Source organism: Apium graveolens, chromosome 11 (genome assembly GCF_009905375.1).
Source record: "Apium graveolens cultivar Ventura chromosome 11, ASM990537v1, whole genome shotgun sequence".
NCBI lineage: Eukaryota > Viridiplantae > Streptophyta > Magnoliopsida > Apiales > Apiaceae > Apium > Apium graveolens.
Window position 1 is genome coordinate 20,366,844 of NC_133657.1, and position 11,535 is coordinate 20,378,378.

Genomic DNA, 11,535 nt, shown 5'->3' on the forward strand with positions numbered 1-11,535 from the left:
TCATTTTGACCCTTCGTCTACGGATGATAGGCGGTGCTCATTTTCAATTTAGTTTCCAAACATTCGAACACCTCTTGCTTCTCTCCATCAGTTAAGACTGGAAAGTAATCTCATATCTTCACTTCTTCTCACCTTCAGATATTTGAACTTCACATTCCACTTTTTCCCTATTCCTTTATTAACTCCTTAGCGATTTTAATCACATTCAACCCTTTCCTTTTATACAGGGCATCTGTTACTACACCGGCTTTTCTTAAATGTTCGTTAATGGAATAATCAGAATCGTTTGCTAATCCCGGCCAAAATTCATACTTGAAAACTTAACATATAGTAGTTTTCCTTCTAATCTTCGTAGAGAAATCCTTGGTCGTTCCACATAAACGTCCTTGGTTCTTGACTAGTTGAGGATGTTATCAATAAATACAATCATGCTTATTCACACACTCCTTATACACCATGCTCACTAACTGATACACTTGTTAATCCAAATAACATTACCAAAACTTGTGATGCCCATATTTTGTTTTAACCGCAGTCTTCGATACATCCTCAGGCTGGGTCTTAAGTCAATCCCCGAGAAACAACACACTCCTTGAATTAGGTTACCTAAATAATCAATCCTTAATAAGGTTACTTATTCCTATTTGTTGTTTTGTTAAACCCCTGATAATCATTACATACACTCATAATTTCATCCTTCTTTTCAGCAACATCTCTAGTGTAAACCAAGGGACTATATCTGGTATGCTCACTTTCCTTACTAATATCTTTTACAATTATCGAACTAATTATTTCGTCCCAATGGCCTTCCAAGAAACTCCAGGGCATTTATATATTACTCAACTTCCTTCAGCTTAAGTAGTTTCTTCTTCATATCTTTACACAAGGTGGATCTACTTTATCTCTTTAGCTTATTAACTCCCTTCTTCACACGATTGGAAGAGCTTCTTATCTTGCTCCTTCCTTTAGCAACTCACCCTACTACTGACTTCCATACACTTTACTATTCGATTCTCCTGAATTAATCTTTTCCTTATGACAGGACAACCAATTCGTTACTAAAATCATATCAAACTCCTCTAGCTTTAAGGGTGTCAGATCAGCTGCACTACGTCTGAATTTTAACCGTTCAATCTTTTGGTCACTCTGGAAGTTCTACCTCTAGCTGTGCTGGATGTCGGCCCTTAGGATGTAGTATCTTGAGTAACCGTTCCACAACTCCTTGCAATATGCCCAACCTTCCTACAATGATAACGAATGACTCCTGGATTTTCTGGGTTACATTCCAACGCACAATGACCCTTATGACCATATTTGAAACATTGAACATTCTTTGGTTTCAGATCTGAAAATCACATCGGAATTTAACTTAACCTAATTGGAACCAACTTCTATCTAACTAATCATTAGCTGGTAAAATTAACCAATTCTTGCTTTTATTTGACCAATTGGAATATCAACAGAAACGCCAATAACACACCATAGTATACGTTGTATCTTTTAAAGTAGGGTATTTTCCAAAAATTTGGGCAGTATTTCCTCTGTATTAGTGACTACTAGTCGGACTCAAGCCGACACCAATAATCAACCAACAACCATATCAATCCATCACCATCAACCAAACCATTCTTCTAAAGGCGGTTCCCTAATCATTTTCCATAGACTCGAGTATCACTGAATTAACTTTTCTATAACAAAAACATTCTCCAATGGATTTCCAATCCTTTCTGCTGTCATTATTCCAAAATAGCAACCCTATACAGAAATTTTACTTCTCCTGACGATCAACTCTTCGTTTTACTTTCCATAACTAGGACGGTCTAACTACAAAGGTTACCGAAGAAATTCATTGTCGTAGAATGCCAAATAAAATTTCAAAATCAAGATAATCCATTCTAAAAGAAAAGTCAAGAAGATGCGGATATGACTGGGAGCAACCATACAAGTACGTAAGATGGCCAGTCTTGGTACCATACAGTTTATAATACATATTTCGGTGGCATCCTACCAGACCCTTTGCCACACAGACAAATAGTCAAATCATATGTATTGTTTATCCCAATCAACCGATAGAACCTTTGCGGGAAGAAAAATAAGATTCAAGGTATAAACCACAGTACTGATCCACATTCACTATGGGACTCGGCTGTCATTGCAGCCGGTGACTATTACCATTCCACTTAAACTTTCACGGTCAAACTCGCTTCCTCAAGAAGGGAAACTAGAAACCTCTACCAGGTATCGCCTGTGATACCTATATACAAGGGAAACTTATTACAAGCTAGGGAACTTCCATCCAATCCTCAATAGACATCAGGGTTACACCTCCAAAACCCTTGACTAAACTCATAGACTCGCTCATCTGATTGAGTTGCTGACTCACATCTATATATTAACCTTCTTGCACTCTTTTAACTCTATTCCTTACCTAAATTAGGGACTCAAACCTGTAGCTCTGATACCAACTGTAACGGCCTCAACCCCGGGGTCAGGAGTTGACGTCATCCACAACACAACAACCAACATAATATGATTCATTTCACTGATAAAACATAATCACGACCCCTCTTACCAAGATCTTTTCCAGGTTTAAGTATGACTTAGGTTATAACTTACCACAAAACTAATTTATTACAACCACCTTGACAATACTACCTTAATACAGCAACTCAACAGACCATTTCTGGTCTGACACAACTACCTCAGAGGAGCCTGACATGGAAGGAACTGGAACTCTGCCCCGACTACCACTGAAGAATCTCCTAGGTATCTGCAATACATATATAAAACATTTTGCAAGGGTGAGCAATCAATTGCTCAGCAGTACCACTATATGAATAATAATCAAAAACAGTTTATGATAAACAATTATAGGAACAGAATTTATAACTTGCTAGAAAATAAGTAAAATGTGTATGAACTGGATATCAAAACTAGCATGCTCTGTAAAACCAAATCAACAGTTGTGTGTTGTGCATAAATACCAGAGTTCAATTTTAACATGCTACTTTCATTTTTAAATCTTCTGTCCCATCGCACGACCCATAAAACTTGTCCCATCACAGGACCTATAAAATTTGTTCCTCTCCGGGAACCTCAAAATCACTTGCTCAGATATAAAAGTATTGGATGATCCCTGGTGACACAGCTGATCAGGCTATCTCCATAGGATAACTCTATCTTGGATATCCTATGAAAACTTGTTCCGGAACTCAGAGACTAGCTAGGTCCCTGTCACGCTGGGCTGGTGGTTATAATAGGGTGCGCAACCACTTCGCCTCTTACGCTATCTTCCAGGCCGTTACGGGCCTCCTGCACACACTCATCCAATTATCTGATCATTTTTTATCCAGTTTTCCAAATCACTTACCTATCTCTTTTCAAAACCATTGTATCACAGCACACTTTCCAAAACATTATCATTTTATTCAAAGTTTAGAGATAGGTATTTTCAGAAGTTACTTTTCCCCTAAAACACAAGTTAACAAAACAATTTGAAATTCGGGGGATACGTAACTTAAATTGTTATGTTCCAGTATGTAAATTTAAAATCAACAATTATTCATATATATATTGAACCGTAAAAGATTTGTTCAGGGGTACTTGCCTTGCAGAGCTTTACAAATATTAACGATTGACCTTGAGCCGACACGGATGCTCAGGCTTTAATGTCTAACCACTAGATTACCCTGGCTTCGACTTCAACACTCAGGTCCTTCGATTGGAACCTTACTGAGCTCGTCGACTGTCCACTAGGCTATCTTTATACCAACGCCAACTCTTGGGCCTTCCGACTAGAACCTACAAAGTCGAAATACCCTAATTTAGACCTTCGATTATGTTTGACATATCCTTGCTAACAATCTACCCGAACATTAACAAAACCCGACTCGTAACATACTTCATATAATAATACACGTATCAATTAGGGTTCACGTTCTCGAAAATCGGTTGGGTGTTCGTTCCAGAAAATTAGGGTTATCGGTTTTAGAAAAGTATTTCATCACAACACATAATCAGGTTCCGTATAGAGTACTCATATATAATCGATCGACATTCCACTAGTCATTGGGTACAGCCTCGCGTTTCCGTAATTTACTTTTTCGGAAATCGGGCATCATCTCCTTTTATTATCGGCTAATCCGTCGAATATCCCGACGTCCAATCAATCACATCCACAATCAATCGCAATCCAAATCTCAACCACCGATTTTAGTCAACAACATCAATTTGCAATTCACATACACCAATCAAATATACTTATTAATCGTTATCATCCATATTTTTATGTTTTAACCGTATTTTTAATTTAAATCATATTTTGTATTTTCAAATCGTAGGACTCAGATTATATCATCATAGTCCACCGTCGGCTCGCCGAATTTCATCGCCGACGGTGGTAAAATTCGCGGGTACCCGAATAAATTGGGTTTCCAACACGAATATTCACCGATTTAATTCCTGAACACTTTAAATATTATTCGATTAAATCATCAAATAATTTCAGTCAAATATATATATATTATTTTATTAAAAGACAATTACAGGCAGCTGTTTCATCACAACCCCGGCCCACGCGCATACGCGCGGCCGGGAAACAGGGCAACCAAGAAAATGAAGGCAACACAGTAACGTATGCGAGTATACACGCGCCACCACTCCTATCGGAAAAATCCGAGAGGCGGCAGCAACACCATCACAAACAACTACCCTGAATCACATATACACATATACGTATATATATATATATATAATCCACAAGTAACTGAATAATCGTAATCAAAACAGAGGTGACCGGAGCATTGAATAGGAAAATAGAAACAGTGGCCGAAAAAGAAAGAAACGACGGCCCCCCGGAAACTCACCTAAGCCAAGAGAATAATAGAGAAAGAGGGGAGAGGAGAAAGAGAGACGAGAGTGAGAGAGAGATTGAGAGAGAAAAGTACAGAGAGAGATTACGCGCGAGAGAGAGAGAGTCGAAAGAGAGATTGGAGAGGAAGGAGACGGGTCATACCCGATTAAAACAGCCACTTTTTTCTATTAATGTTAGACTGAATAACCACGCGACGACAATATTATCCGACCCGTATTTTATTTAACGATACACTACACGAGTAATGTAAATTGAAATAAATCCCAACTAGATCTCAAAATTCCCGAATTAAATAAAACTAGTCAAATAAAATTTTTGCAAGTTTTAAAATAATTACTGAAATGGAATTTATTCATGCTTTTAACGAATAAACGAAACAACACGCAGGTAAAATTTATCCCAAAAATTACCAAAATAGTTTTAAAATTCTCGGAATATTCCAAACTTAAATAAATACAAGTTTCATAATTTTTGAAGAATTTTGGAATTGAATACGGATTTAACAAATAATTGCAATCAGAAAATCATATATGGCTAAATAATTGATGAAATATTGATTTCTCGATTTTAAAAACACCTAAAAATAATTAATAAAATTATGAAGCCATAAAAATGATTTTAGAGATAACCCAAGTATTTATGGAAATAAATCCTGAATAAAATCACCTTTAAATATAAAAGTGAAACAACACAGCTTCACAACGAGTTACACAATTGATACTCGAACACCAACGATCACACATAATTAACAACAAAATAATATCCAACTGACAACACCCATACACACATTTTAAATATTTACTTATTAAATAATTGCACATTTAAATAATAAAAATTATACGAATCGTTATAGGGTACGTAGGCACTTGTATGAGACATGATTCGACACTTGATAGAGAATAATAAAACCCTATTATTTCATAAGGAGTCAACATACAACTCAACCACCACCATAAACAACTTTCCTCCGCCTTCAAACACCGTCCTTGATCCTTATTCCACCCATCAACCTCCACAACACTGTTATACGAAATTCTCCCTATAACAATTGGCGCTAGAAGGAGGGGACTTAAATCCATCTTAGGGAGAAGAGATGACCAAAGAAGGCAAACAAGTGGTGACACCAGGAAGCAGGGGCAAGAAGAAGGACCAGAACGAGGTCGAGCACACGCCCCCGGAAAATCAGGCGCCACCTCCACCAATCGCAACCGTGGACGGGCAGGCAGTCATGACGTACCTCAAAGGGTTGGCCGATAAGATGAATGAGATTAACGCCCGGATGTTAAGGGTAGAGAAGAGCTCGGGTCGGAACACCAAGCGTAAGGCACGTCGGCTCAAGGTCTATCAGCGTAGCTGGAAGGGCAAAGGCCCTCAAAAGAGGCTGATCCACGATTTTGATGACGCGGAAACTGAGACCAAGCAGAAAAAAGAGGCATCACATGAAGAGGAAGATATACCCCAAGGTCATGATGAGCGGGGCAACCAGATCTCTAAGAGATCGGGGCAGGAGCCAGCTTCATCTGAGGCAAGGTCGACTAGTGTGCTAGACCGTGTGGGAAAAAAGCTAAGTGAGCATGACCTCAGGCTCAAGTTGGAGAATTGCAAGAAAGCAAGAGACGAGAAGGAGCCCGTAGAACAGAGAGGCTCGAAAAGGAAGCGTGCGGTGACCCCTCCAGAAAGACGTCAGCGTACCTCGCCCAGGAGGGAGGAATAATGTAGACGTAGAGACGACCATGAAGAGGGGTCGCAAGTGCGAGCTGGAGGAGAGAAGCGCCACGAGCGGCCTCAAGGCTCACACCATTCGAGTAACAGAGAAGGAGAAAGAGAAGGAGAAGTTGTTAGAGTAAGAGACCTGAGGAGGATCCTAGACGAGATGGAGCGAGAAAAGAGGGGGCACTCAACCTCAGCCGCTCCCTCTCCATTCACGGCTGCTATTCGATAGTCTCCCCTGCCTCGAATGTTCAGGCACAACCCCGATCTCCTATTCAACGGCGAATCTGACCCAGTAGAATACCTTATACAATTTAATACTGAGATGGAAGTCTATCAGGTGTCGGAGCCAACCCGCTGCAGACTCTTCGTGGCGTCACTTAGAGGTAGTGCCCAACAATGTTTCTCCAAGTTGGGACCTGCTAGCATAAGGACATGGTGGCAATTGGAGGACCTGTTCTTCAGGAAATTTCAGTCCACCCTCCACTATTCACCTCATGTGGCAACGCTAGCCAACATCAAGCAGAGGGAGGGGGAGCCCCTGGTGGAGTACTTTCGTCGGTTCAATGCCGAAGTTCCAAAGGTAAGAGGCGCCAGCGAGGAGACTATCAAGAACTTCTTGATTGCAGGGTTGAAAGAAGGGTCAAAAATTTGGAAAAGCCTCCAGGAGAGCGAGCCGAGAACTCTGGCCGAATTCTATGAGCAAGCTGAACCCTTTAAGAGGGTGGAGAAGCCGATGAGGGACCTGAAAATCAGCGAGAACTGCCGAGACAAGAGAGACTGATCCTCGAGCCCTGACGAGAGGAGGAAAACATATCGACGTAGTTCGAGCCTGAAAAAGTCCTCCCGGGGCAAAGAGACCACCAAAGATTCGGGGAGACCCTATACAAGCAAGTGGCAGGCACATACCCCTCTGGTAGCCTCTATCGACCACATATATGCTATCTATGTGGGGAATGGGGTGTTTAGAAAAGCGACCCCTCTTACAGACTACAAAAAAAGGGACACCTCAAAGTATTTTGCATACCACGAGGCCATGGGACATGATACGGCTGATTGCAGGCAATTGAAAGATGAAATTGAGACATTAATAAAATAAGGGAAGCTTACTGAGTGGGTTGTCAAGGAGGTTCAGAAGCACAGGGCTGATTATCACACGGTCCCTCCTCACCCCCAGAGGACAAAGAAAGGATACCTCAGGCCGAAACATTCATACTATTCTAGGCGGGTCTCATATCGGTGGAGACAGTCGGAAGGCGATGGACAGATACGCCCGGGAAGCAAAAGACAAGCCTCTCACCAACGTCAACCATCTAAGCCAAAGGCCCCCGGAGCTCTTCGAAAAGGAGGCTGATGACATCGTGTTTAGGGAGGACGATTCCAAATGGGTGCATTATCCTCACACTGATGCCCTAGTCATAAAAATGAAGATTGGGACGGTGAATGTTCACCGAGCACTGGTAGATACCGGGAGCTCGGCCGACGTCTTGACTTATGATGCCTACAAGAAACTAGGACTACTGAATAGAGAACTAACCTCGATAGGAGGGCACTTGTACGGGTTCACGGGAAACTCAATCGGAGTAAAAGGGACTATTCGGCTCCCGGTGACCTTAGGAGAAGAGCCCCACATGGCCACTCAGATCGCTATGTTCACGGTTGTAGACCAGCCTTGTGTCTACAATGTTATAGTAGGCCGACCCCTTATGAGGGCAATGAGGATGGTGACCTCAATTCATCACATGACAGTGAAGTTTCCAACCCCCACGGGGGTAGGCTTCCTGAAGAGCTGTCAATACGAATCGAGGGTATGCTACAACCAAGCACCCAGGACAACCGAATTGGAAGATGCATCAGAAGAGACGGTCGAGCCGGGTGAAGGTGATGTTCAGATGGAAGAAGCTGAGGGCAGAAAGAGAGCACATCCTGAAGGACACGAGACTTGCAACATGATTTCAATCGAGGAATTGCCCGAGGATTATTTCGAACACATGGGGATTCAGGTGGAACCACGCCCCGGGGCCTTGTTGATGGAAGCCTCTTATCCCATCATGTTGGTACAAGAGGGGATCGTGGAAGAGGCAAGTGATGAAGAGGAGAGCCCAGAATAAATTGCTGCAAGACTAAGGAAAGGAAAGTGGGCACGTGAAGAAACAACAACAACCATGAGTTTGCCTAACGGAATCACCCGCTCAGTTACCACGACCTCGGAACACTTGGTAATTCCGGCCCGAGCTCATCAGCCCGAGCTCGAGAACACAGAAGGTTTGGCGGTCACAGAAGTGGGAGAATCTAGTGAGGCCCGAGCAGACTTAGACCCGAAAATGCCCCAAATGGTGGAGAGGGCCGGATCTGCAAAAGATACAATTCCGATCTTGGTAGACCCGAATGATCCTTCCAAGGTACTCAAAATAGGCTCTAATTTAAGCCCTGACTTGAGGGAGGATCTTGCCCAATTCTTAAGGAGAAGTTTGGATGTCTTTGCATGGTCACACTCTGATATGATAGGGATTGACCCAAATGTCATGTGCCACCGGCTCAACTTGGACCCAACAAAGAAAGGGGTCAGACAGAAGAGGCGGCCGATTAGTGAATAGAGGGCAGAAGCCCTCAAAGAAGAAGTGGATAGATTAATGGAGGCGGGGCTCGTGAGGGAGGCCTTTTACCCCATGTGGCTGGCAAATCTCGTGCTTGTCAAGAAGCCAAATGGCAAATGGAGAACATGTGTGGACTTCACCGACTTGAACAAAGCTTTCCCGAAGGATAGCTTTCCTCTACCTCGAATCGACCAACTAGTTGATTCTACAGGGGGCACGCACTACTTAGCTTTATGGATGCTTATTCGGGATATAACCAAATCCCGATGTATGGGCCAGATCAGGAGCACACCTCCTTCATTACTGATCGGGGCCTCTATTATTATATCGGGATGCCCTTCGGGCTCCTTAATGCTGGGGCAACCTATCAAAGGCTGGTGAACAAGATGTTCAAATATCAGTTGGGGAAGACCATGGAGGCCTACGTAGATGACATGCTTGTGAAATCAAAAGAAGCAAATGATCATGTCCGTCACCTATCAGATATGTTCCAAATCCTAAGGAAGTATAAGATGAAGCTCAACCCCCAAAAATGTGAATTCGGGGTCGAGTCAGGAAAATTTTTGGGGTTCATTGTCAACCACAGGGGCATTGAGGCCAACCCCGCTAAGATACGAGTGTTACTCGAGATGAGATCCCCCCGACGGGTAAAAGATGTCCAGAGCTTGACCGGACGAGTGGTTGCCCTTAACCGATTCATCTCCAAGTCCTCCGACAAATGTCAAGAGTTCTTCAAGGCAATTAAAGGTGTGGGGAGAAATTTCGAGTGGACACAAAAGTGTGAGGAAGCCTTTCAAAGCATAAAGGAACATCTCAGCAAGCCCCCGATGTTATCCAACCCAGAGGCGGGAAAGACCCTAGTCTTATACTTGGCCGTCTCTAATTTTGCAATTAGTGCCGTGTTGGTCCGAGAGGAAGATGGTACCCATCTCCCTGTGTACTACGTAAGCAAGAGGCTAGCCGACGCAGAGACCCGGTACACAAGTCTCGAGAAATTGACATATGCTTTGATCTTGGCCTTCCGGAAGCTCATGTCCTATTTTCAGGTGCACAAGATAGAGGTACTCATAGACATTAGCTAGGTTTATATCATATTTTGAAAGTAACATTACTTCTTTCAAGTATACATCTATTTGTATGAATAGCTAAGCATAAAATGCATCCTCATCTCTCTGATATATTTTTCCCAAATTTTGAGGGAGATAGGAGAGAGGAGGGAGGGAGATGATAAGTTACTAGAAAAAAATGGCATTGAAGATGGCAACCCTATTTTAAAACAAAACAAGGTGCATCCAGACAACTATTGCAAGACTACATATATGACACATGAAAGATGAACATATCTTTTGGCTACATCAGATATGGATATATAAACTTACACCTTAGACTGCTCAATTTCAGTAACCTCTAGACCAGTGTGTTCCACTCCCTCTTTCAATAATCTAACATCTTCATCTGTCAAATTACTTTTTACATGGTGGGTTGCAATCTTGGACTGCTTTTCCAGCTCAACTGCCCAACTGTATATTACCATTCCCACAACAGCAATAACCATGCCCATTATGTTCTTAAATGTCAGCACCGAATCGAATAACACCCATCCCAATACAAGAACACACACTGTTTTCATGTGACCAAGAACCTGAAATGAAACTGCTGAGAAGCGGCCGATGCACAGATACTGACTTATGTTGCAAAACACTGCCAACGAGCACGAAAGGAATAGAAATACCTGCAAATTTCGTTCACCAAAATCATTAAGGCAGCAGCTATAGGTATATTCTTCTTTTATCTTTTGGGAGAAAAGTGCTTACAAAAAAACCATACGAGAGGCTGTATTGGAGTATATTGTTGCCACTAAGAGAGTAATCAATAAAGGGGCCTAAAATTAAAAGAGAGACTGCTTGAATTGGAGCTGTGTTGCTCAACAATTCGAAAGATCCGATTGAGTATTTCTTCGGCAACGAGCCTATATACTGCATCAAAAAAGAAAAAAATGTCAAACTTTCAGGAAGAATGTAAAAGCAATCAATGATTAAATATTAACCAAAATCTAGCAATTTGATGCTTTTGACAAAGCCGGTGCTACAAAATTACTTGAAGTCGAAACAAATGGGATTGACTAAAAAAGCACAGTACCAACTAAATTTATTAATTACGGAAATACACGAAATGTTACCAAAGAACAAATAAATAAGTTTTTTGCATTTTAATGTATCAAAAAAGTGGGCATCAATCTGGGAATGGAAGTGGAAGTGTGTGGTGGGTGGGTATCTGGATGCAACTCTAGGAAATAAAACATGCATCAATGGAGAGTAACCCCAAGTACAAACATTATTTTAGAAGTACAGCATG

General features: G+C 41.8%; 1 protein-coding gene across 1 annotated transcript; it reads right to left on the reverse strand.

The window, feature by feature from the left end:
- Positions 1-2,621: 2,621 nt before the first annotated feature.
- LOC141697799 (UDP-rhamnose/UDP-galactose transporter 3-like) lies at positions 2,622-11,535 on the reverse strand. Its single transcript, XM_074502344.1, has 3 exons — positions 10,995-11,535; positions 10,560-10,912; positions 2,622-2,770 (listed from the first exon to the last, which is right to left on the reverse strand). Exons 1-3 carry the CDS (start codon positions 11,160-11,162, stop codon positions 2,698-2,700), a joined length of 594 nt encoding a protein of 197 aa, XP_074358445.1. The 5' UTR covers positions 11,163-11,535; the 3' UTR covers positions 2,622-2,697.